The sequence below is a fragment of the Gobio gobio genome (genome assembly GCF_949357685.1).
Source record: "Gobio gobio genome assembly, chromosome: 12".
Lineage (NCBI taxonomy): Eukaryota > Metazoa > Chordata > Actinopteri > Cypriniformes > Gobionidae > Gobio > Gobio gobio.
The window spans coordinates 17,025,820-17,040,044 of NC_137105.1; the positions used below are offsets into that span (position 1 = coordinate 17,025,820).

The 14,225-nt window shown below is 36.9% G+C and overlaps 1 protein-coding gene across 1 annotated transcript; it reads left to right on the top strand.

Annotated features, from left to right (window-relative positions):
- The first annotated feature begins 172 nt into the window (after positions 1-172).
- slc25a24 (solute carrier family 25 member 24) lies at positions 173-13,767 on the top strand. The gene is made up of 10 exons (XM_079831763.1): positions 173-618; positions 1,681-1,807; positions 2,148-2,235; positions 4,724-4,835; positions 6,760-6,918; positions 7,871-8,023; positions 8,604-8,711; positions 8,832-8,999; positions 12,613-12,763; positions 12,845-13,767. The coding sequence occupies exons 1-10, from the start codon at positions 436-438 to the stop codon at positions 13,024-13,026; spliced, it is 1,431 nt and encodes a 476-aa protein (XP_079687889.1). The 5' UTR covers positions 173-435; the 3' UTR covers positions 13,027-13,767.
- Positions 13,768-14,225: the final 458 nt, after the last annotated feature.

Here is a 14,225-nt window from a genome sequence, read left to right on the forward strand (position 1 = left end):
TATGAAAAATGGGAAGTCGAGCATGAATTACTCAATGCAACCTCTAACACTCTTGACAGAGAGTCAAATGGAAGAAAAAAAACCTTCAACTGGCTGGCTTGAGGTCGTGTACATTTGGGTGTGTCCGTCTAAAACGAGGAGGCACCGCAGGGAAATAACCCAATAATACTGTAGTCCCTCCTCCTAGCTCAGCTCAGTTTGAACCTATTTGTATATGGTCTGAACGCCTATACATATTAATAATACAGGGTTGCGTTTCAAGAGATAGTGGCAATAAAAGAATGACTACGATAGTCTGACATAGTGGGCAAGACGTTTAGGGAGGGTCTGTTTTCTCCAGTGCCAGGCAACATCTGTTGTTCTTCCGCAGTTTCCCTGCAATCTTTGGATCCCGTGCAGAAAAATATAAATACGGTATAAATATCGCAGTTCATCATGTATCAACTTATAAGGAAATTCGTGTTAACCGATTCGCATTGTTTGGAGGAGGACAGCACGAAAAGTTTCGCGGAGTTGTTTGAGAAGTTGGATGCTAATAAAGATGGGAAAGTGGATGTTTCTGAGCTCAAGACGGGCCTGGCAGCTATGGGCTTCTCTATGGGCAAAGGAGAAGCGCAGGTAATTCCAGTTTACTGGCTCACTGTATTTCTGTTGTTGGCTCGTGCTGTTTTAGCTCTGCGTATTGGGTGCGACATAACCACATAAACCAAAAACCACGTTGACAGACTGTTCGGATATTGTTCGCGTGCGAGGGAAATTTAAAGAAAAATCCACCATTTTGTTTGATGTAAAAATAAAGATAATAATACATGCTTATAAGATGAACCAATATTAGAAAATGCTATTAGTAGTAGTTCAAATAAATGATGGGAAATGATGCATGTAGTGCCAGCCCACATCCTCCTCCTCTTCTCCTTCTTGTAATATTTGATACGATTCGGATATTGGAGGAAATATAGTCATGCTTTTTACGTTTATTGCACATAGAAGTAGCCACCAAACTTTGACTATAGGGAACTCAACATTCTTTCAAATAGGGTTTTCCAATCACATATAGATTATGCCATTTCCTATCCAAATAAGTGCAATTAAAGGGTGGGTAAAAAGACACTCCTTTACTGCTCATATAAAACCCACATTCCATTATCCCTTGACATTCCTTACACCTGAGACAGCTGTTATAACCCCACCTTGCTTAAGTAAATGAGACTCACTGTATCAAAGTTCGAAGACATAGGAGCGTGCCAACAAACTCATCAGGTCACATACAAGGGGTTTATAATAGTGTCTTGTTTTGAGTGATCATTTGTTGCACATCTGATTTGTATTAAATATATTTCTGCATTATACTGCAGTGTGTAGAAGTCTTAAGCCTATAATTTCACCTAAATGGCAATACTGGGTGACAGTGTTTTTAAAGCCCACATTGATGTCTGAAAAAAACTGCGCCAGGGTTGTCAGTTTGAATATGAAAATGAGAAGTAAATTAGCAATGTTTTATCTTGTATACGGTTGAGAAATGATTGTTTCCGTAGGATATTTATCTTCAACAGTATCTGTACTTGTGCAAAAAAAAATATGTTTGTATTACATATTTTGTTACAGATACAGTACAGAGTTTATTGTACCTAGTGTTGGACTTTTTTTAAGGAACCTCCATGTTATGTTTTTCTCTTACAGAAAATTGTTTCCTCTGGAGACACTGATAAGGATGAGGGGCTGGACTTTGAGGAGTTTTCAAAGTATCTGAAAGAACATGAGAAAAAACTCAAATTGACCTTCAAGAGTCTGGATAAAAATGAGGATGGTAAGATTAAAGTATACTGTATGTTTTTTGCTCTGCTTCTTCGAGGACTCATTTTGAAGTACTTTTGGACTGTTTTAACCGTTAAATTAATGGGATCACCTATACCTTATATTGCCCCTGGCCTTAATGCCTTATAGACTTAACAGTATGAATTTCTGTAAAGCTGCTTTGAAACAATGTGTATTGTAAAAAGTGCTAAATAAATAAATACATTTGACTTGACTTAACATCCAGTAATCAAGATCTAATTTAAAGTCAAATTGAAAAACTTGTCATTGCACATTCTGCTTTTGTTGATCACAAAATAAACATGAATTATCAACATTATTTGTGTCTGCAGGTACCATTGATGCCAAAGAGATTCAGCAGTCACTTAAAGACATTGGCATAAACTTGACAGCTCAAGATGCAGAGAAGATCCTCCACAGGTACTCCTAAGGCCTATTCTCACCAAGAACGAAACTAAAAAGTGACGGAAATTTAGACGAAAGGTCTGTTGTTCACACCATGATCAAAATTCATCCGAGACTTTAATTTGTAGTAATGCAGACTATAACTCACCGGACAATAAAGATAAAGTACCTTATTGCTTTTATAAAACGGTTACCGCACAATACAAATATTAAAGTCAAAATATATGTATCAATGCAGAGTAAAATCACTAAAAGCCTTCCTTCTGCCGGACAAAAAAAAAGTACATGACCGTGAACGGCAACCGTTCTAACCATCTATACAACCATCTGGAACTAACCATCTATACAAATGTTCTCTATATCGATCAGTGACAGCAGCAGAAGTTACATTATTGCACCATTAGATGGCGGAAAAGACTGTCTTTATGAGTGAGTCACTCAGTAACAAAGACTTTTATATTGAAAGGACTGAAACTTGTGTGAACACGAGAACAAGTTGCAACCGACAAATGCTTTGACTATAGCCTGGCGTGGCCATACTCAATTCTAGTCAGAATATGAGTCTGGTACCGCTCCATTGAGCTTTGATTATGGGGCGTGTTTCAACCGAGCCAGGAAAGACCTCAATTGGATAGACCCACAACCAATCAGAGCAACGGAGCGACGCGTAACGTTAGTTGTCAAATGTCAACAGAACTCAACTGCACTGTGTTGCCAAGTCCGTGTTTTTCTCCATGTCCGCGGGTTGAAGCGACCCCAATTATGTGATTATATAAACCCAGGAATGCGAATTTTAGCAGGCAACCTTGCCAAAATAAAATTTTGCCAACCAAACGCCATTTTTTCCGGAGAACCCCCCGGAAAGTTATTGTTTTGGGCTATAGTTTTGAGTAGCAATTGTGCGCGACATTGCAAAAACACTTGGCAACCCTGTCTGCACGCACGCTGGATTAAGTAACGTTACAAGAAAAAGATGAGTGTAAACGATCTTTGCCAGTAATAAAAGAATTTAAGGATACACAGAGTACTTACCAACACGATCATCGTTTCTGAGAGAAATAGTGAAGGTGAATGCATATACGAACAAGTTCTCCGTTTAGGATAAGAGCAAATTCAACCCAAGAGCCTTCGATGACGTGGATGATTACGTTACTGTTTATCATCTGTCCATCATCGTCTAAAGCCCGCCCTGACAATTTCATTGGTCCGAACAGTTTCTGTTCGGGCATAATTACTCCTCTATGGAGCGAGTCCAGACCGAATTGCCCGAGCAAACATTTTTGTGGGCGGGGCTAAATTCGGCTGGCATCCAGGCTACTTTGACTAGTGTCAGGACATGGGAAACCCCATTTACTGTTTAAAGGACAAGATATCGCAGCAGACATTCAAACAGATTTTTTTATTATGAACATAGGATTGACCTGAAGGAATATGCTAAATGTATATATGCTTAAGTTGCTAAGAGTGTTTGCCAAGGGTGTTGTGCAGTGATGCACTGAACCGTTGGGTGAAGCTGTCATAGCCGTGTTTTATTGTGAATAAAACACAGCTATTGACCAATCAAGGACTGGAACCATTTTATAATGCTAAATAATACACACCTGATGCAAATTTTACTTGCTTTAATGTAGTGATAAAGTGATAGTGTTAACTTTCTGTGAACAAGCCTTTTAAACATTTATGTATGTCTTTGCAACACATTTGTGTTGGCTGTGATTAGTGAAGTCCACAGTATGCTTGTGTTAAGTCTTTGCTTGTGAAATTCTCATGTTCAATCTAGTTAGTTTGCTGATAACGTACTGCAAAACTGAGTTTCAAATCTATGACTGAACCTATGAATCTATAATTTCATGCAGGAAAAAAAGATTAGTAATGGTTTAAAAGGGGACAAAAAGTGTGAGACTAATGACTAATGATCATATCACGATCTCACAAAAATAGGCTTTGTTTCCTTTTATGCAATTTTTTTTTTATTAGGTATATTGGATCATTTAAGTCTATATAAGCAAAATTAACAAATGAATCAGGAATTATTATGTATATATAAATACACACACATGCATGTGTATATTTAAGAAAAATATTTATATTTAATTTAAATTATATAAATATATGTACAGTGTATATACATGCAAATATGTCTTAAATGTATACATGTATGTGTGTATTCAAATATACATAATAATTATACAGTACTCACACGTATATTATGTAAACAAACTTTTATTTTGGATGCGATTAATCGATTTGACAGCAATAATTCTGCGTATGTATGTGTGTGTGTGTATGTATAAGATTTGTATGTATGTATATGTATGTATGTGTATGTATGTGTATGTATGTATATACCGGTATGTATGTCTGTGTGTGCTGAAATAAGATTTTTCTTATTTCATCAACAATTTCAATTGATTCACCCATTAAGCACCATACCCCACTTGACCACATAGAACATTGTTCGCTAAACCTACTTGTCTTCTCTCATTTGACCTTTGTCCTCCAGTATCGATGTGGATGGAACTATGTCTGTGGATTGGAATGAATGGAGGGAGCATTTTCTCTTCAACCCAGCAGATGACCTTCAGGAAATCATACGTTACTGGAAACACTCCACTGTAAGTTCCACGAAAGAACTCCGATATTACATATTACATGCATCCATAACCATCTGATTTGAAGCAGGTATCAGTTATGATGCACACTAAATGCTATGGTGACAGCCTGGCTTTCTGTAGTCAAACGGTCACATGTCATTGGCTGGTCAGAAAGCCATTCAGTTGTCTAGTCAGGCACACAGTTAGGTAGCCCTGTAATCAGCTTGGCCAGCCATTTATATCCCTCTGTCAATGGGAAGGATTGAGAAATCATGGGAAAAGTGTTGAGAGCAGGAAGGATAAGGAGTCTCTTAACTGATTAAGTGTCAAATGTTAACAAAAGTAACGCTAATACTAATGTTCAATGGGAAAGACAACTCTTGCACACACACGTTTACTATATAAATGAGGACATACCACAGACTTGTTTTTAAATAAAGCTAATTATTATTACATTTTTTAAATTAAAATAATACAAGGTTTCTGGTTGTTTCTATCTAAAATCTTTTCAGTTTGACCTCAAATAAGCGTAGGGCAAAAATAACCCTGAATCACACTGATTTTTGAGCAGTGCCGGTTTAGCGAGAGTCGTTACAGCCAATTGCAGCGACGCTAATTTAAGACTGTCCTGTACTGGGATTATCCCTGGGAGTGTTTGTCATCTGACTGCTGGACTGATGGAAGAGCAGTGAGGTTTGGCAGAGATGAAGGAGTGAATCGGTGCTGTAACATTGTGAGGAGCAGGTGAACCATAGTCCTCGTTGCAGTTGTTAGCATCTACGGCTGGTAGCAGAGGGTCAACATGGCTTTGCTGCAGGAGCACAAAGGGGAATGGCTCATCATTGATTTTGAGGATGAAGAAGCTGTATATGTGATGGATGTAGATATGGTAGGTCCTCTGATCTGTGTTATTTCAAAGAAGCCAAAGCAGCTTTGGCCCACTGAGCTGTATCCTCTATATTATGATATAAAGATCAAACTTGAAAATATGAAATTGTTTAGTGATATAAATTTTATTCTGCTATTAAGGTATATTTTGTTCCTAAATAGCTTAATTTCCTATTCAAAAATATATGAAGGTTGTACAGAGGGAATTAAAAATTAGTCATTTATTAATCTCTGTGTCATTCCAAACCTTTGTGATTTTTCTTTCATCTGTGGAGCATAAAAGATGATATTTTTTAAAAAAAGTTGGTAACCAAACAGTTTCAGTTCCCATTTACTTCCATTATATGGACAAAAAAATACAATGGAAGTCAACGGGAAACCATTTAGTTAGGGACATTCCTCAAAATATCTTCCTTTGTGTTCTGCAGAAAAAAGCAAGTTTGGAATGATGTGAATGTGAGTAAATGATGACGTAATCTGCATTCTTAGGTGAACTAATCCCTTCAATAAAGTTAGTGTTGCCTGTTTAAGTCTGTGATGCAGTACGGATATGTTACATAAGATGATGGTGATGATAACATTAGATTAGACTAACTTGAATTAGGAGCTAGGTTGTAATTAGACACAAATTGGGTGGGATATGTGTTATGAATTGAGTGCAAATTAGATGTGTGATAAATGGAATATAATATTATTACAAATAAACCGTCTTCAGTGTAACTTAAGACCTGATAACCCGTCTGAGCTTTATTTTGACTATTGTATCTTACGAATCATAAATCTTCAGGGAGTCAGTAGCTGTGCAGTGTGAAAGGTTAAAGGTCTGGCCCATGTACATTCCGCTTACCACTGCAGCTTTCACAGATAAATTGTTATATTGCGTCCCTGATATTTGCCTATTTTCATATTCTTTGCATATTCGTGTATATGACCAGTCACAAAACAGGACAAACACTTGGGCAAAGAGCTAATGTCACATGTAGCATTCAGTATGGTTTGGTAAGTTACACTGCAGTGTAGCTGGTTAGGAACTAACTTCACCTGTATTGTGTGCTAGGTGTTGGATATAGGTGACAGTCTAACCATTCCAGATGAGTTCACTGAGGAGGAGAAGACCACTGGCATCTGGTGGAGGCAGCTTTCTGCTGGGGCCATGGCAGGGGCGGTCTCTCGGACAGGCACCGCCCCCCTGGACAGAATGAAAGTCTTCATGCAGGTGCAGTACAAATTTGCACTTCAAATATTTTTCCTTATCAATATTATTTCTAGTAAAAATATGTAACAAAATATATTTACTTGAAGAATACAATTCTGTGAGTTAATAAAAAAATAGTTTTTCAGAGAATAAATATTCTAATAAACTGGCCATATTGTATGTGAAATGCCAATTACTCGATATTAATTTGTAGATTATGGAACCGTTTTACTGAATATTAACACGCTCATGTGACACGTCTTAGCAGCGTGTCAGTGAGAATTTTCCTTGAGAAATACAATTCTGAGGTAATATAAATTTATGATCAACTGATATTTGAATTGTCTGATGAATGTTACAATATATTTTATGCAATTAACATTGTATTTACTTAAATGGAATATTCAGAATTGCTTTAATTTATTTGAATTAATGTTTTACTAAAATTAAAACTGAAATAAAAATACATTAAAGCCTAGTAGCTAATAAAATGACACAAAAATGAAAACGGAGAACATAAAAATAAAAGCTAATTCCAAAATATTATAGAATTAGTTATAGTAGTATTAGTAAAAAATACCATAATAGTAAAATAACACTGGTCTCTTGCTGAATAAATGTGACCCTGGACCACAAAATCAGTTATTAGGGTAAATTTTGAGCTTTCCATTTATATTTTGCCAAGATACAACTATTTGAAAAGCTGGAATCTGAGGGTGCAAAAAAACCTAAATATTGAGAAAATGGCCTTTAAAGCTGTCCAAATTAAGTCCTTAGCAACAAATATTAATAATATTTTTTTTGTTACATATTTACGGTAGGAAATTTACTAATATTTTTACTAAATATTAATATGATCTTTAGTTAATATCCTAATGATTTTTGGTTGGGTATTGGCTATTGCAACAAATATACCCGTGCAACTTATTTACTTGAATGGCATAATGAATCTAATGATTTATACTTTTCATAGGTTCATTCTTCTAAAACCAACAAAATCAGTCTGGTGGGCGGATTCAAGCAGATGATTAAAGAAGGGGGCGTGGCCTCTCTGTGGAGGGGTAATGGGGTCAATGTCATAAAAATCGCCCCAGAAACTGCAATCAAGTTCATGGCGTATGAGCAGGTGAGAAAACCCCCCTCTAAATGAACAAATAATACTGAACTACAGATGAGACATGCTCAGTGAATATATCTGTTGGGTTAAATGTTGTTTTCCAATGTGATACTGAGAAAACCACATTACCAAGAAACCCACAAACACTGAAAACCACTTGCACTTTTGCATTTTTCTTTGCCACAATCTTTGTTTTTGTCTTTGAGCTATTATTTGTCTCGGTGAAGAAAGAATAAGCAAAATAACTAGCCATTGTGTGTGTGGAAATCCCACTTACTCAAAATTAACTTGTAGATAATGGAACTATTTGACTGAATATCAACACAGCTGTGATTATGGCAACCAAATGCTTATGTGACGTTGCTTAAGTGTCTTACACAAGCAGCGTGTCAGTGAGAGCTATTTTAACAGCAGTCATTCACAAAACCCTGGACTATTAATCCGGTGTGGACGACAGAGGATAATTGCAATGGAGAACATCAAATTTTCTTTTACCTAATGAAAAGAGAACAGATTGTTTTAAACCCATCTCAGTTTTGCTTGGATGAGCTTTCACATGTTAAATCAGTTTTGTGTTGTGCTTTGACAGTACAAAAAGCTACTGGCCAGAGACGGTGGGAAAGTCCAGTCACATGAGAGGTTCATTGCTGGCTCTATGGCCGGCGCGACCGCTCAAACGGTCATCTACCCAATGGAGGTGAGATATGAAACCCATAGAAATAAAATTATATATTGTGACAGAATGATGGTGCTCTTCAGGTAAAGAATTATGATAGTAATATTTAAAAAATAATGTTTTTACTGTTTTAAATTGTAGGTTATGAAGACCAGACTTACTCTGGGGAAGACCGGTCAGTATTCTGGGATGTTTAACTGTGCTAAGAAGATTCTGAAGAAGGAGGGATTGAAGGCCTTTTATAAAGGCTATGTGCCCAATATCATGGGAATTATTCCGTATGCTGGAATAGATTTAGCAGTGTATGAGGTGAGTGCAAACTCTGAAACACTGTGAAATACCTCAAGATCAGTGGTTCCCAACCCTATTTACACCTGGTCACTTCATACGTTTTTACTGATCGGATAGCTATTTGATTTGTTAAAACTGCTCCATTTACACTTGGCCACATAAATGTGTCTCCGCAAAACGAGTATGAATCCGATCTATATGCAAATGTAATGTCAACAATTAAATTTGAGGATCAAAGACTTCAATAGGGAAGCATCAGCACTGGTAAGATAATTTAGTCTCACTATTTTAATGAAGATGATTGTGTGTTGAACGTCTGCGACTTTCGGTTTCATTTGTGGCAGTTTGCACGTTGGCATTTTGGGTATAACATCTCTCATATAACCTATGACACACTCACAAGTTTATTTTGATCGATTTGGGAGGAGTAAAATTGACATCTGTATTACACTTGACTGTATTACACCTGTTTCATCTTACATTTACATTTATGCATTTAGCAGATGCTTTTATCCAAAGCGACTTACAACTGAGGAGTACAGGAAGCGATCCGCCATGAAGGCGAAGAAACGGAAAAAGTGCCTGAAATACTAAGTTTTGGACATTACTCAGAGTAGCCTAAGCTAGAATAGGGAGGGAATAGAGGAAAAATAAATGATATTGAATGCGATCAGTATTGAATTGAATCTTGAATGCGTCTCAAACCAAAGTGGTTTGAGTGATCGGATTTACGATCACTCGAAAGCGTTTTGGAGGGCATTTACACCTGGGGCCTCATTTATAAAACTTTGCGTAGGATTTGCGTCAGAAGTGGCGTACGGACGAAACATAGGACGTGCGTACGCACAGAAATGTTCGGATTTATAAAACCGTGCGCACGCACATCCTACGCAGTTTTCCCTTAATAAATCACAATCAATTCTAAATGTAGCGCAGCTTTTGCGGCTTCATGTCACGCCCATAGTTGCCCATAAATAGTCCGTGAAATGCCCACAAGTTAATATTCATCGATTGCGAAATCATGGCAAATACAGAGAGGAAATAAAAAAAACATAACTTCACTCAATGTGAAGTAGAAATTATCGTTGGCGAGGTGGAAAAGAGGAGAAAAATATTTTTTGGAGGGCACAGTGTGGGCATTACTAATGCCAAAAAGGCACTTGAGTGGCAAAAGGTTACAGACGCCGTAAATGCTGTAGCCTCACAACCTCGGACCGTGGCCGAAAAAAAAAGAAATGGTCGGACATCAAAGTCAAGGCAAAAAAGCGTCTAGCGCTCCATCGCCAGAGTGCCACGGGTGGGGGAAAGGGGACACCGGAGCTGACCCCTCTTGATGAGAGACTGGCGGCAATTATTGGGGAATCCCTATTAATCCCTATCCCTATTATCTACGTGGAAATGGGAAATAGTTCAGTGCAAATGTAATTTCTTGCAGCTTTCTGAATGGTTGAGACATACGTCACATGTTATTTTATCGAAAATAAAACAAACTAAAGGCATTTGCATGAATACCATGATTCCGTAGCTGATGAAGACATTTTTACTATGAAAACAACTTTCCCCAGTGGACAATTAATACATCTATCTATCTGTCTATCTAATTGCAACTATATCTGCTCCGCCAGACGGACACATTGACGAGAATATCAGTTTTGTACATTATTTCGTTCTGTTTACCATATTATTTACGAGGATGAATTGCATAACATGGCAATATTGTTGCAGAACATATTTCACTTTTTTTTTTTTTTTTTTGCATTTCTGTTGTAATTTTCGTTTGATTTTGTTTGTTTTACACTGCAGATCGATCAAACAGGTGTTCGTGTAGGCTGTTAATTGTAATACTTGCTTTGTGAAGTCTTCAAGTTATTTATGAGAGGCAGTATTGCCATTTCTTTTACACAACGGTCTACAGTTTCACACACTTTCACGTGTTTCTTCCATCTGCCGACGGTGTCGCCATTTCTCATTTCACCCGTTTTTGTGCGTACGCCTGGGTCAGAGCTTGCGTGAAGGACCGCACATTTTCCCGTCAAGTTTGCTTTTTATAAATACCCATTATTGCGTAGAGAGTGGCGTACGCCTTCTTTTGTGCGTACGCAACGTTTATAAATGAGGCCCCTGGTCTTTTCACGATCAGATAGCTATTCGATTAGAGAAAACACATGACGTGACCAGGGCTGTGATTGAAATGGCCCCCCATACCCTTTAATAGGGCACTATATGAGGGCACAGCCATTTGTAGTGGTGCCCGAAACCAGTGGACGTTACCGAGTGCACTCATTCAATCCCACAATGCACCACAATAACAAGTGTACAACTGATGTACACTCAACGGCTAGAGAATACCCGTAATGCGCTGTGAGAGTTGCGTGCCAAATAAATTCCTGCGTCTTGACCAGAAGATACCGCCCGCAGCTTAATCATCGATCCATCCATTTTCCAAACCGCTGGTCCAATGTGGCTACAGGCAGCTCCAAAACACCAGCCTGGAAGTTTCTAGTAATCCTGAAGATCTTGATTAGCTGGTTCAGGTTTTTAATTAGAGTTGGAGCTAAACTCTGCAGGACTGTGGCCCTCCAGGAACAGAGGCTCATTCACACTAAAAATAGAAAACGTTTTATGTGTTTTGTCCATTCATTTACACAAAAACAAGTTTTTTGCCTTAAAACACAAGCCTTTGAAAATTTGTTTCAAAGTGCAAGTTTTTGCAAATGATACCGTTATCGTCTCCATGTAAAGAAACACAAATTTGTGAAGACGTTGACGTCATGTGCATATGTATTACGTGTTCGGTCTATAGGTTCGTAATGTTTACAAAAGTGACATCGCCAACTACTGGCCTGACATGCATAATACAGACATCAAAAATGTGTTGGGGGCACTTCAGGAGGACCAGGGTTGGGAACCACTGCTCAAGATTATATTGTTAGGCTATAACCACAGTTTCAGAATATATTTCAGCTATGTATTTTTAGGTTAGGTGTTTCACCTCTGGGCATTTTCAAGTTTTTCTGGTTTGTGACCTACTTATGTGGCAAATGTTAGCATTTTTGTGTATTTAGTTCTCATAAATATAGTTGACTCAGTAATGAAGGACATGAAGATACCATCTAATAGATTTGAAAATATATTATAGAAAATATATTAAGAACATTTCATTAAGAAAAAACATTGCCAGTATATCAGATAAATCAAATATACAATTGGCTAATAGCAAAAAAAATAAGCTTTTTTTACTTAATCTGAAGTGCACAAACATATTTAGGCGTGTTTATTGTGAGTATTGATAAATGGGTAGTAAAAAGTATTAATAAATGGTTAAACTTAAGCTAAAATGAAATGAAAACAGAAAAAAGGCTAACTCAAAATATTAATAAATACTGTAATAGTATATAATAATACTAAAACAACTTCGGCCCCTTGCTGATGGTATCTATACATTTAGTTAAAACTAGAACAAGAAACTAAATATGCTAAAAGTAGCCTGCTTTGACCTAGAAATAACTATTTAAAAATACTAATTGCACAATATTGGACTGTGTGCCTGTGTTATCTTCTTATTTGATGACATGCATTATTAATGCAAAACATAAATAAATGTATCATTTTATTCGTTCTCTTTCTACAGACCCTGAAGAATGCCTGGTTGTCTCGCTATGCTAAAGACACTGCTAACCCAGGAGTGCTGGTTCTTCTCGGTTGTGGGACCATGTCCAGCACATGTGGCCAGTTGGCTAGTTACCCTCTCGCTCTGATCCGCACACGCATGCAGGCCCAAGGTAAATACTCAGGCTAGAATATACACCTCATCAATGTTTTTGCACTGAAATTTGACTAACATTGCCTTTTATTCTTCCCAGCGTCAATGGAGGGATCAGAGCAGGTATCCATGTCCAAGTTAGTGAAGAATATCATGGAGAAGGAGGGCTTTTTCGGGCTGTACCGTGGGATCTTGCCTAACTTCATGAAAGTGATCCCAGCTGTTAGCATCAGCTATGTGGTATATGAGTATATGAAGTCTGGATTAGGCATCTCGAAATGATGAATATTCATATGACCGAGTCTTGCATGTTTTTAAACGCACAACCACCTCTTTTTGAACACCCTCCATGATGGGATAAAATGTTTTGTTCAGTAACCAAAGTGTTGACTCTTGAAAAAAACATGATGGTGTCTTGCCTTGAGGTTGAGGCCCAACCTAATGAATGTTTACATTGAAATAAATTTCTGAAATATTCTACAATCTTATCCATTTATATACTTTTATCATGTGAACATGTTGTGGTCATTTAGTACCTGACCAGAAGACTGAAGCCATTGTGAGCCAGTGCACTATAATGTTATAAAGTATCAGTCTTTGTTTTACACTAGATAAATAGATGAATAGATAGAAATATTGATATCATTTGATTGATAGATAGATAGACAGACAGACCATGAAAATGACCTTTTTTTATAAATTAATTGTACCTTATTATACAGAATATAGTGAATTAGGTTGGGCCGTTTTCAAGTCTTTACACATTGCAGTCAGTAATGTTTCTATATATTCTGTGAAAATGCTAAATATCCAGAGTAAAACAAGGAGAAACGATGCAAAACGGGAACCCACATGACATAAAGAGCTAAATGTGCCTTATATCATTTGTTCAATCTCTGTGTGGGTCCCTTTCCCTCTCAACTCTACTTTGGAAATAGAATTGTATCTTGTGTTGCCTTTTATCTTTAACGTTTGGTTATTCTAGAAACCCTTGTTTATATTAAAGGTTGTATTTTAATACAGTTTGTTTTGTATTATTACATACAGTATAGCATAGTGTGGTTATTACGGCAACCATATTTACTGTATCATTTTATTATGGAGAGTGATGGAAATGCAACATTGTTAACATTAATGTTAATGTTTTTCTTGTATTTAGCCCTCAGGTATACCTTACTAACTGGTCACACTCATACTCATTGGTGGTCAAATGTGACCGTTTATAATGTAAAATTTAGTTTAATAAGATTTATTGAATATTTTGAGGAGATCTTTTGGTACTAAATACTATTTGTGCAATAATTATGGTCCATTAATGACCACTTAAAATATTTTACTATTAATATTTTATTATTTATATTACAATTATTAGTGTAGTAATTAAGGTTAAAATAGAGAATTCCAATGCAAAGAGGCAAATTAGAGTCATTCTGTTGCTGGAAAAATATACATTTTTGGCTCTTTAATAAATCTAAGGCCTA